At 44.3% G+C, this 12,807-nt stretch overlaps 1 protein-coding gene across 1 annotated transcript in view; it reads right to left on the bottom strand.

The window, feature by feature from the left end:
- Positions 1 to 2,845: 2,845 nt before the first annotated feature.
- Positions 2,846 to 12,807, bottom strand: part of LOC144773670 (uncharacterized) — a 64,240-nt gene continuing 54,278 nt past the window's right edge. Inside the window, exon 2 of the mRNA XM_078658822.1 lies at positions 2,846 to 5,216. Within this exon, the coding sequence (XP_078514948.1) occupies positions 2,971 to 4,506 (1,536 nt within the window). The 5' untranslated portion in view covers positions 4,507 to 5,216 and the 3' untranslated portion in view covers positions 2,846 to 2,970. The remainder of the gene's footprint in view (positions 5,217 to 12,807) is intronic.

The raw sequence follows: 12,807 nt of genomic DNA, 5'->3' as shown, positions 1-12,807 counted from the left end.
AATTGCAAAGATAAGTTGAAAACACAGTTCGTACGAGTCGGTAGCTAGGTTCGAGCCTACTGCAATGCTGAAAACAACAGTCTTGCAGTTCCAGTTGACAGCGTTGGTACGGGCCAGCAACAGCGGGATAGACTCGTTAACAGTACCTTTCTTAGTGCGGCTCACACGGAGGTGCGAGTCGGTTTTGGCATCCGTCGCGGTTGTGATGGTAAGTGGAAGCGGTGCGGTGCCTCTCGATGCGGTAAGAGCAGCGGCTCGGTGACGATCGTCCAGACAGCATCGGTGAGACAAAGGCTTGCAGTGCAGGGCGACACGGTGCTCTATGCGGTGCTGGCAGGTTGCGTTGCAGGTGAAAGAGTTGTTCGTGGCGTCCGCCGCGGTTACGGTGCAAAGTGGAAGCGGTGCTGGGCGCGGTGCCTCTCGATGCGGTGCAGGAAGCGGCTCAGTGACGATCGTGCGGACGGCGTCGGCGAGACGAAGGCGTGCGGTGCAGGGCAAGACGGTGCTCAATGCGGTGCAGGCGACAGAGTCGGTTGGCGGGAATTGGTGCTGGCCGAGCCAGACAGCTGTGCGTGACGAGGCGGTCACGGGTGTCAAGCCAGCGGCGATCGTGTCGGTGAGACCACGCCTGCAAAGTGAAGCAAGGCGGTGAGGGTTGCGGTGCCTCTCGATGTGGTGCAGGCAACAACTCGGTGACGATCGTGCAGACGGCGTCGGTGAGACCAAGGAGTGCGGTGCAGGGCATGGTGGTGCGGCCTGCGGTGCCATCAGGACACAAGGTCAGCGACGGAGTTGGTGACGGAGTCGGTCACGGTTTCCTCTTCTCTGTGGCAACTGAAACAGCGGTTCCAGGAGTGGTACCCAGAGGTTGGTGTAGTCTTTGCAGTACCTGAGACTTCTTAACAGGAGGCCAGCTCAGTTTCAGGCCCTTGGAGATACTCAGCACAAGTAGAGAAAGTTCAGTCCAGTCCTTTCACTGCCCAAGGCAGCAGCTGCAGGCCAACCCAACAAAGCTACAACACAACAAAGGGGCAGTACTCCTCCTGGCAGCACTTCTTCTTGGCAGGTTCCTCGATTCCAGCCAGTTCTCTGAAGTCTTTTCTATCCCTGAGACTTCCAACAGGAGGCAAGCTCTACTTCAAGCCCTTGGAGAAAATTCTAACAGCAGGATGATGAAAGCACAGTCCAGTCCTTTCCCTACTCAAGACAGAAGCAACCACTGCAGGCCAATTCCTCAACAAGCAGCACAGGGGCAGTATTCTTCCTCCAGCTTTCCCGGTCCTTCTTCCTGGCAGGTTCCTTAGCTCAGAAGTAATCTAAATCTCTGGGGTCTGGGACCCAATATTTATACCAGCAAATCCTTTGTCCTCTGAAGACAGAGGGGCCTTTTTTATTGGCAGAGTTTTATATAGCGCGAACTAGACCCGAACCGAATCGGGTATCAGAGCGCTTTACATAGCACCAGTTACGTTACATCAGGACACACATTCATTTTTGTTAGGCACGGGGAGATTAAGTGATTTGCCCAGAATCACAGGAAGTTTGGTAGGCCAACTCCTCCCCCCCCTCGCCTTTGCCTAGTCCAAACCAGTTCTGGTCATTCTTGAAACCAGTTCTGGTCAGTCTTGGAGCACTTTGTTGACAAGACTCCTCCTTTACTTCACAGTGTAGGCCAGGGACATCAGACGCACAACAGGAGGTGGAGCCAGCAGTGTGGAGGTAAGGCATATCCCTATTCAGGTCCAGATGTGAATCTTCCCACCCATCTATGTGTAGATGTGTCTTTTCAGTCCTGTGCTGATTCGCCCTGTCTCCTGGAGGGAACCAGACAGCTAACACACAAGCTAGCAGAGACAGGCTTGGATGGTTAGACAAGAATATACCTACTTTCTGAAAATGGTATTTTCAAACCCAGAATGTTAAAATCAACTTCACTAAAAGATGTATTTTATCATTCTGAGTTCAGGCATACTAAACTCGAACTTCTACCATGTTCCCTGAGTCAGTTAGGATTATAGGATGTCATAATCAAACTGCCCACTCTGGCCTACGGGGAACAAGTAGCCTTGCAATAGTGAAAAACAACGTAGGCAGTAGTTCACTATCAGGACATGCCACACACACTAGGGTATGTCTTACCTTTCACACATAATGCACCCTGCCCATGGGGGTACCTTGGGCCTACCTTAGGGGCGACTCACATGTAGAAAAGGGAAAGTTTAGGGACTTGCAAGTGTGTGCACTTGCCAAGTCGACATGGCAGCCCCCAGGCTGCCCACAGACTCTACAATGGCAGCCCAGAGTTACACTTTACGGGCTGTTTGAGTGGGTGGCACAATCTAGTGTTGCAGCCCACCAACAGCTACTGATTTATAGGCCCTGGCACTCGCAGTGCACTTTACTAGGGACTGACACATACATCAAATAAGCCAATCTTGCAAATACCAATCCATAACACATTTTACACAGAGAGCATATGCACTTTAGCACTGATTAGCAGTGGTAAAATGCCCAGAGTCCTAAAACCAACACGCACAGGTCAGGGAAGAATAGGAGGGAAAAAACAAAAGTTTGGGGATAACCCAGCAAAAATAGCCGTTTCCAACACATCGCAAACAGTACATGCAAATATGAGAAACAGACTTCAACCTTATGCACCATCACCTGCTTCAGAATAGGGTTGCATTTTTCATGAGAAGTAAATAAAAGAATAAATAACTTGAAGATCTGATGAACACTAATGCCACCAGTCAATGTAGAAAACCAAACACTGACAAAGCCAATATGCCTGGCATTTAATGTGTATATGGAGAAAAATATAAAAAAAATGCTAAGAAAGAAAGTGTTAGCACAGAGTGATTTTTTAATGTTTACTTTATGACAGAATCAAGGCATAAACATAAAACATAACATAACATGTGTATTTGTATGCCAAACCTAACTGCAATGGAGTAACTTGTGTTTCTACTGTCAGTTGGATTTTTTCCTGTCACTGATATGGATTCTTTGGTGTATCTTAAGCTTTCCTTTTATACGAAAAGCTTTGCCACAGTCATCACATGTATGTGGTTTCTCGCCGGTATGGATGCGAAGGTGTAGCATTAGATGACTTTTTTTAAAGAAAGCTTTGTCACATTCGGTACATTCATATGATTTTAGACCACCATGCACTGCTTCGTGTTCTTTTAGATAGCTTCTCATAGTGAAAGCCTTGTCACAATTAATACATTTATATGGTTTCTCACCAGTATGCACTCTCTGATGTATAGTCAGATATGCCTTTATAGTATAAGCTTTATCACATACAGTGCATTTATATGGTCTAAACCCAGTGTGGTGAGAGTAATGATTATTAAGGGTGCTACAACTTCTAAAAGATCTGTTACATTCAGAACATGTATACGGTTTTTCGCCTGTGTGAGTTCTCTGGTGCATCAGCAGATGTCCCTTTGAAATGAAAGCCTTGTTACATTCAGAACATGTGTGTGGTTTCTCCCCTGTGTGGCATTTCTGATGTATCGATAACTGAGACAAATGCTTGAAAGTCTTATCACATTCAGAACAGTTAAATGGTTTTTCTCCTGTGTGATTTCTGTGGTGTGCCTCCAGTTCTGCTTTTGTAATGAAAGCCTTGTCACATTCAGTACATTCATATGGCTTCTCTCCAGTGTGGGTTTTCAGATGCACTGTCAGATGCCCCTTCTGTCTATAAGCTGCGCTACATTCAGTGCATTTAAAGGGCTTTTCCCCAGTATGAAATCGGTGATGTCTCAACAGATCTTCTTTTGTAATGCACGTCTTGTCGCATTCAGAACATTTATATGGTCTTAGTCCTGTGTGGCATGCCTGATGTCTTTTTAGACTCCATTTTCTAAGGAAACATCTGTCGCATTCAGTGCATTTGTATGGTTTCTCCCTAGTATGTACTTTCTTATGTCGAGATAGCCGACCCATCAACTTGAAAGCTTTGCCACATTCAGTACATTTATGTGGGTTCTTGCAGGTGCCAGTTCTCTGATGAACCTTAAGCTGCTTCTTTTTAATGAAAGCCTTGTGACACCCGGCACATTCATACGGTATGATTCCTGTGTGGCTTATCTGGTGAATCTTTAGACAACCTTTTGTACTGTATGCTTTTTCACATTCAGAACATTTATATGGCTTATCAGTGACGTGTCGTTTCCGATGAGTCACCAGCAGCCACTCTGTAAGAAAGGCCTTGTCACATTCAGTACATTTATATGGTTTAAGTCTCCTGTGTACGGCTCTATGTCTGCTTAGGATATCATTTGTACTGAAGTCTTTGAAACACTCAAGACATGTATGTCTTTTCTTACCCATATGGATTTGGTTGGGTAGCAGTGCTTGGCTCGATCCATCAAACGTCTTATCACACTGCTTACAAGTGCACGTAGATTGAGTAGTGTGGCATGACTGAGGCTGTTTTTGGTGGGCCTTTCCAAATAAAGTTTTGCCACCTTTAGAACATATAGAATTTGTTTCCATTATGTATTTCCAAATATATTTTTTGCTTGCAAGTATATTCCTCTTACAATTAGATTATGCATTCAGTATCTCCTTTTTCCACATGTTTTGGAATGCCAAAGAGCAATGATTTAGGATGAAGATGGGGTCTGGGCTAGTTTCACAAGTCAGTGACTCCTGAGGAGGTTTTAGATGCTCTTGCATTGCCTTCAAAATATTACGCTGCTTTCCTGCCTAGTTGTCGGATTAAGTCCATGATATGATATAGAAATCCGAACAGTATCTTGTACATTTACTGGTGCAGGAAGGTTGTTTCACATGCCTCTCTTTTTGAAAATAGTGTCTTGGAGATGTTCTGAAGTTCTGCTTAGAATTGTCTTTTATTAAATCCAGCTGCATGTAGTACAACAGTGTGGAACATTCATTGTATATTTTCTCTGATGATTTAAAGTATCTTTTCACTGTAGTGTCATCACGTTCATTACATGTAAATATCTTTGGTACAAAATACTTGCTTTGCAAAGAAGGGAAACGATTGCACTATCTCCAAGTTTTCTTTTTTCCTGTAGCATCTTTAAGTTGGGACTGGATTTTCATGTACGCAAGAAGACTTTTCTCAGCCAATTGTTGCAATAGGTAGGACTATGGTGAGCATATCATTGCTAGTGCTTGTTAGGACTTTTCCGAAATGTCTGAATGTCCTTTCTTTCTTACGGGAATTCGTTAAGCAGCTGTGAAGAAAAAGACACATGTAATGAATAGTGTTCTCTGTGCTGCAAAAAACCCTCCCTTAAATCACAATTTCATTTCTGTATGTGAAACTTACAAAGGTTCCACTATCATACCATACGAATAAAAAACAAATATTATTGAAATGTGTTTATTAGACTAATATAACACAGAGGTATGGTCAGCTTGGTATTTCCTCTCTCTTTCCTTCCCATCTCTCACTCAGTTTGAACTGATAAAGGCCACTAGATTTTTGAGACCGAAGGAGCACACCCTCTGCAGAGTAACATATAACGATTCATACCATATACCTAATCACTCAGTGTGCTCGCGTGTACACACGTAATAATACACATGGAGTTACTTTATGATACTTTGTAAAGAATTGGGGCAGGACCTTTGAATCTTTCAGCTACTTAATATTTGTACACTTTGAACAAGTGTCAGTAAACACTTGATACCTCCAGGCTACAGCATTTTTATTCCACGCACATTTTGGCTGAAACCTCTGTTACAACTCCTAACATTTTTGAAGGCTCAATAAATTATATTGGTCTGTGCTAAGATTTCTGCAATTTAAATTGTGGTGATATATATGAAAAGGTCATACAATTTCCAACATATATTTAATAGACAATACTTACAAATGTATAAATATCCTTAATACCATTTGTGCTATCAGTTAAAATGTATTATTGTTGAATTAAAATCTATATAATAATATTTGTACCAATAATACCCTTTTTACTGCTGGGCCTCCACCCCTCCCTCCTCCATTTTAACGAAGGCTTGTTTTTATTATTTGGAGTAGTTCGCGCTTAGGCCTCCATCCTTTGTCCACATAAGCTATCCCAGCCAATTTTGTGTCATTTTTTCCAACATCCTGGGGATTCTAAAGGTACCCAGGGTCTGGGGATTGCCCAGTAGGGGACCAAGAAAATAGCCAAAATATATCTACATTTGAGTTTTTGTGTAAAAATAAAAAAAAGGTGCTCTGGATAAGAGTCTGGTCTTTTTTCATAAAAATGGCATCAACAAACGGTTTGATGTGCTAAAGTCACCATCTTCCCAGCTTTCAGGAACATGCAGAGCGAAGTATAAAAGCCACATTTTTTACTAAAGTTTTGGCCTTTTTCATACAGGTAGATAATTTTTCCTATTTTTGGTTTCTCCCAGAACTCGAGGTACCCAGAGCCAAAAACTGAGCCGCACCATACAATGGTTTATCATTTTGTATTCAGTATAGACCAATTCATATGGTGAAGCGTGTAGTGTAAAAGAAGAGGCATCAAGGTCACCTATGTTTTTCTGAAATTAGCACAAGATATGGAGTTTAGGAGCAGTGGTTATTTGTACATCTCTGAATTTGTGGGCACTTGAACAAGCATATCATTTAGATGGCATTTTTTTAATGTCTAACTTCTCACCAGATGGGAAACATTTTGAAGACACAAATGCAATTGGTAATAATCGAGCCGCAACTTCAGCCATCATATTGTCTCTGCCACTCATGTCAAGGGACACATATTGGACCAGGTGTGGAGAACCAATCTTATTATCTCCTCACCCATCATATTCTTGTATATGGTCGGATCCTTTTATTAATTTCAGCATCTCTATTCCGACGCATAGTAAGCAGGGGGGTCTCATTAGGAAATGGGGCACCCTCGACAAACAAGCATGCCTGGAAAGTCTTGAGAGGTCTATACCAGCCAATAACACAGATCTTGACCAGGCCGAGGCAAACATCTCAAACTGGCTATTAGCAGCAAGTAACACATATGCCCCATTAAAAAAAAACTCAAAACAGCCCGCCGCTCGGACGCTCAAAAATGGTTTTCCCACGACCTAAGGGTCCAAAAACTAGACATCCGCCAAAAGGAGGGGAAATGGAGGAGAGCTTATGATCCTCATGAAAAAACCCTCTACCTGGCTGACCGAGCAGACAATATGAAAGCCATCACCCAAGCCAAAGCTTCTTATTTATCGGGCATAATAGAACACTCAGAAAACAAATCAAAGAACGCCTTCGCTATTGTCAACAAGCTTTCCAATTGAGAGAGAATCCTGCCCAAACCTTTGGTCACCTAAGACCTGTGCAATTCTCTCAATCAATATTTTCTCGATAAAATCACCATCATCAAAGCCAGCATCCCTGTCATGGTTCCTAAATCGATCTCCCCCGCATGCGCCCCTAGCACCTGCTCCCTTGATCATTTCCCACTTCTCGATGCACATTTCTTACAAGCCCTTCTGACCAGGGTAAAATCTGGCTCCCCCAGGGACTGTTGCCCTACTTATATCCTAAAAAATGTATTCTCTGCGCTATCCCCTCCGATCCTGACCTTCCTCGATGCATCACTGTCCCAAGGCGTGGTCCCTAAAATCTTCAAAGAGGCAGTCGTTGTACCCCTCTTAAAAAAAACAGGGGCAGACCCCTCAATCCTCTCCAACTGTAGGCTGATCTCCCTCCTTCCCTATTTAGCAAAGGTTCTAGAGGCCCACGTAACCACAAACCTCTCGAACTTTATCGAGCAAGACAACTTTATGTATCCCTATCAAGCTGGATTTCGACCCGCCCATTTCACGAGACAGTCATCACTGCAGTCATGGACTCTCTCTGCAATAATGCAGACAGAGGAATCCCACAGGCTCTGGTCCTACTGGACCTCTCGGCAGCGTTTGACACGGTCGATCACTACATTCTCCTCGACCGTGTCAAACAGGCCGGCATCTGTAACTCAGCCTACAGCTGGATCAGGTCCTTTCTCAGTGACCGCACCCTAGCTGTCTGCCTAGCCTAGCCCCCTTCTCAGCCCCCAAACTTCACACTTCCTGCGGGGTCCCCCAGGGTTCCTCGCTGTCTCCCCTCTTGTTGAACCTATATATGGTCCCCCTGATTCAGTCCCTCAAAGCATTCAAGGCCGTCACATTCAACTATGCTGACGATCTTCAACTCATCTTTACCATTGATAACTCCCCTGAATCCATCCAGGAATTCCAGAGCACTATGCTACACATCCGTCAATGGATGGACTCTAACCAGTTGAAATTAAACCCCGGCAAGACCGAACTAGTCCTCAATGGCAAAAGTCAATTATTCTGGGGCCCACACTTTTGTCCACCAGAACTTGGCTCCCCTCCTACTCCCTCCACCTCGGTCAAAAGCCTGGGGGTGTCTTTTGACAAAGATCTGTCACTGAAAACCCAAGTAAGCACGGTAGTGTCCTCCTGCTTCTTCCAGCTCTGCAGGATCAGGAAGATCAGCCTGATGCTAACCCAGCCAGCCTTGATCCAGGTGGTGATAGCTCTCGTACTGTCACACCTGGATTACGCTAATTCAATCTATCTGGGTCTCCCTCTCGCTCTCAGTAAGCGACTCCAGATGGCCCAAAACCAGGCCGCCAGGCTGATTCATCGACTGCCACGCTGGCAGTCAGCAAGGCCCCTGTTAAAACAACTTCACTGGCTCCCCATCACCCAACGAGTTACATTCAAAACGGCCTGCATCACCTTCAAGTCCCTCCACGCCCGTAGCCCCCAATTCATCAATAATCTTCTGCCCAGATACACTCCCTCTCGCAATCTCCGGTCTGCCAACCAAAATCTCCTGATCATTCCCCCTTACAAACTCCAATGCCAGGGAGGACGCAGGTTTGCCACTCTTAACGCCAAACTATGGAACTCCCTCCCCTTGGAAATCCGCTCCTGCACCAATCTCCTAATATTCAGGAGACGGCTTAAAACCTGGTTGTTCACTCAGGCTCATGCATAACTTTCCTACCACCAAAGCATCTGTCAGTCAGCGCCATGAAACCTCTGGGTGTACGAGCGCTATACAAAATATTGTTAACATAACATAACAATAATAAATATCCTATTCTATGCTTTCACATGTCTTCTGCTAAAAATGGTACATCACCTGTTCTGTTAGGCCTAGTGCCCACAACAGGAAACAGCCCAAAATACAACATGGATACATCACATTTTTACAATCAAAACTACCCCCCCCCCCCCCCACTTTTTTTAAAAAAAGTGGGTAGCTGAGAATTTTGGTACCAAGCTCAGTTGGCACGTAGGAAGACCTAGCAAACCTGTACATTTTTAAAAACTAAACACTTAGGGCGATCCAGAATGGGGTGACTTGAATAGATCTCACTAGGTTGTTTTACCCAGAATCCATTGCAAACCTCAAACTTTGACCAAAAAAAAAACCAAATGTTCCTCACATTTCTGTGATGGTAAGTTGTAGAATCTGTGGAGAGCCACAAACTTCCCCCGACCCAGGATTAACATATTCTCCTGATAAGAATGGCACTTCACTTATGTGGGTAGACCTGGTGCCCGCGACAGGATACAAACAAAAACACAACATAGCTACAATCATAGATTTCCTACCACCTCCCGTTCCCCCACTTGTCCCGTGGCGGGTCCAACTACACGAGGTAGGCAAGCAGCAAACCATGGTCAATAGGAGTCTCGCGGAGTGACTCATTGACCCTGGTTTGATTTGTGCCTGTCGGGGGAAGAGGCCAAATCACATAAGTGAGGTAGCATTTTTATTGGAACAAGTGGGAGGAAAACTGGGTGGGATGAATTTTGTGGATTTCTGTCAATTCCTGAATTTTACGTCCGAAATGCAAGGTAAATCTGCAATTTTTGGCAAAGTTTAAGGCTTGCAGGGCACTGTGGATAAGAAAACATTATGGAATGCACACACAAGGCATACTATCCCAGACTCCCCTGGTGTCTAGTTTTCAGACATATATGGGTTTGGTAGGTTCTCCCCGGTGGCAGCTGGCTCACTGAAGCCCGCAAAGTGGAGCAATTCAGCAAAGAAGTAGGACGATATTTGGGCGCATTAACCCAATGCCTGGGGAACAGCTTTCCCCTCCCAATATAATCCCTGGTGGTCTAATGGGCGCTATGCCCCCACCAGGGACAGATTGGAGGAAAACACCTCCTATCTGCCCCCAATGGGTAGAGGGGCAGAAACAATGCTGGGGGTTATATGGATGGGTGAGAACTAAGCCCGATGCTTGGGCGGTCCGGCCGCCAGCTATTCTATTTTAAAAATAAATACCTTGGGTCTAGTGGCCTTTCTGCGCCCCCCTTGCCCAGGCGAACTGGGGGTAAGAACCGCAAATCTGCCACCGGAGGAACAGGTGGGGGGCGCTCACCACCCTCAAATATAGTCCCTCGTGGTCTAGAGGGCTTTAGAGGAAGACATCTCCAATAGGCCCCTGATGGGGTAGGAGGACTGCTGGAGTTATTTAAAAAGGGTGGGGGCTAAGCCATGTGTCTGGGTGCGCCACCCCACTATTTATGCCCCCATTAAATAAACCTTGCTGTCTAGTGGGCTTTCTGCACCTGGTGGTAGGGAGGCAGTAAGACTTTAGGGATCGGGGGAGCACTACCCCATTGCTGGGGAAGGAGGGGGGTCCTGCTCCCCCTCACAAAAGAGCCGCTAGGGACAGGTGGAGTGGATTCCTGATTGGGGATCGCCGTCAAGTGGCAATACCCAAGCAGGGATCCACTAGGTAAAGGTACACTGGAAAGGAGAAAGTTTCCCCTTTCCAACGATACCTCTTCTGTGTGCTTCGGTGCTCATTTAACTTATCTCCGGTGTGAGGACGGCCTAGAGCCGTCCTCAGCACACAAGGACTGGTGCGAAGGACGGCACAGACCCGCCCTCCCAGTACTGCATTTGTTGTAATAAAAAAAATGTATCAGGGCTATCATCCGGGGGCCACTGGAGCTTGTACCACACATTACCTCAGCCATGCCGCTAATAAAGGTAACAAAAAACAATTGACAAAGTTGCCAATACTGATATTTTCTTTTGAAAAAGACTAATTCAAAAACATGCATAGACTTTAATTAATGTCACCGAAATCTATTTTTATCAGAAATAGTATTTTATTAAATTTCATAAGAGGGAACACATTTATCTTTTCATTAAAAATGTGGCTCTCTTTTTGAACAACACACGCAAAAAAAACATTGATTTAACATTTATACAATACAAACAATGAATGAATGAAAAACCTATTGACAAAACACCTAAATAAAACATTCATTTGACAACAGTCAGACAAACTAAGACGACATAAAACAAATGACATAAAACAGATCGACATTCATAAAATAAACATTGGTTTGATTGCATACATATGTCCCGTCCATATTTAGTATTCCGGTCTCAAACCAGTTTGCCCCCTAGAGGAAGTAGACTGACTAAATGCTGTGGAAGTCCATAATATTTTTAATTCTGGACCTAGAGCGTCCAAACCATTATTTGACCTAACCCAGGCGTAGAGACAGGCTGTAATAGATAGGGGGAAGGGCTTGTACCTCCAACGACAGGATAGTACTTATATGATTAGCGGGCCCAACGAGTCTACAGCGAGGGGCAATGTTGTGTCTGTTATGCATGGCACAATACTACAACAAGGAATCATGGAGGTGGCACAGATAGTACTGTCCAGGAAGACAAATTGCGGCTCCATAGAGGAAATACCCAGTACAACTGTGGGAGATTTTTCCCCTATATCAACCCTAGACGACAGTATGGTAGTTAACACAAACACCAGCGGAAAGGGAAGTTGTAACTTTATGTTCTGGAATTTGGCGGGGCTAAAATCTAAGTTGAGCAATGTAATGTGGTATAAATTTATAGAACAATTTGATGTTTTCAGTGTACAGGAATCATGGACACTGGAACCAATTCACGTTAATGGATATAAGACCCTGCACACCACTGCCATAGCCTCTAACTATGGTCGAGCTAAAGGGGGGCTATGTACTATGTCTCAAATCTATCAAATTTAGTAAAAACAGACATGGTAGTTGAGGATTGTTTTTTCCAGATCATCAGGCTAGTGGTAGATGCGTCTTGTGTAGTATTACTGGTGAATTATTATAATAATATCCCGCATAACTTGGTTGGGGAGGTGGTGAAAATATTAAGGGGACATTTACTTAAGTTATAGGACTCCGGTAATAAAGATTCAATTATAGTCGGGGGGGGGGATTTTAATATTGCTAGGTGTCAACATTCAGACTATGTGAATTGTGGACTCTCATATGATCTAGAGTCCACTATTGCCCACTTTCCGTATACTGGGTATTGTGATTCCCTGAACAAGTTAATATTTGAATTTGATATGGGGTTCGCAAATGTTCTGTGTGATCCTCATGTACCCTTCTGCTCCACATTTAATGGGCCTGGTGCTCTTACCACAATAGATAACATCTTGGTATCTAACCGTTAAAGATCATTTGTTGAGGACTTCCGTTGCCATGAAATTGTGCTAGGGGATCACTTTGCTCAAAGTATGTGCTTGTTGTTGTTTAAAGAAAACGCATGTAAGCTGAGGTGCCCTTATAAGATGTTGGAGAATATTTCATTGTCCAGACAAAATGGCTATGCCCTAAGTTGGGATAAAATGGCACCCGAAATTTTTTTGCCAGGTGTCATTTCAAATTGTCACGACAACTTAAAAGTATGTCTGGAAGAACATACTCCCTCTAATGAAATCATTGTTAGTTTCAACAAAATTACAGACTATATTAAGAGGGCACTGACAATCT

The sequence above is a fragment of the Lissotriton helveticus genome, chromosome 8 (genome assembly GCF_964261635.1).
Source record: "Lissotriton helveticus chromosome 8, aLisHel1.1, whole genome shotgun sequence".
NCBI classification, from domain to species: domain Eukaryota; kingdom Metazoa; phylum Chordata; class Amphibia; order Caudata; family Salamandridae; genus Lissotriton; species Lissotriton helveticus.
This window is presented reverse-complemented; position numbering and strand designations above follow the sequence as displayed.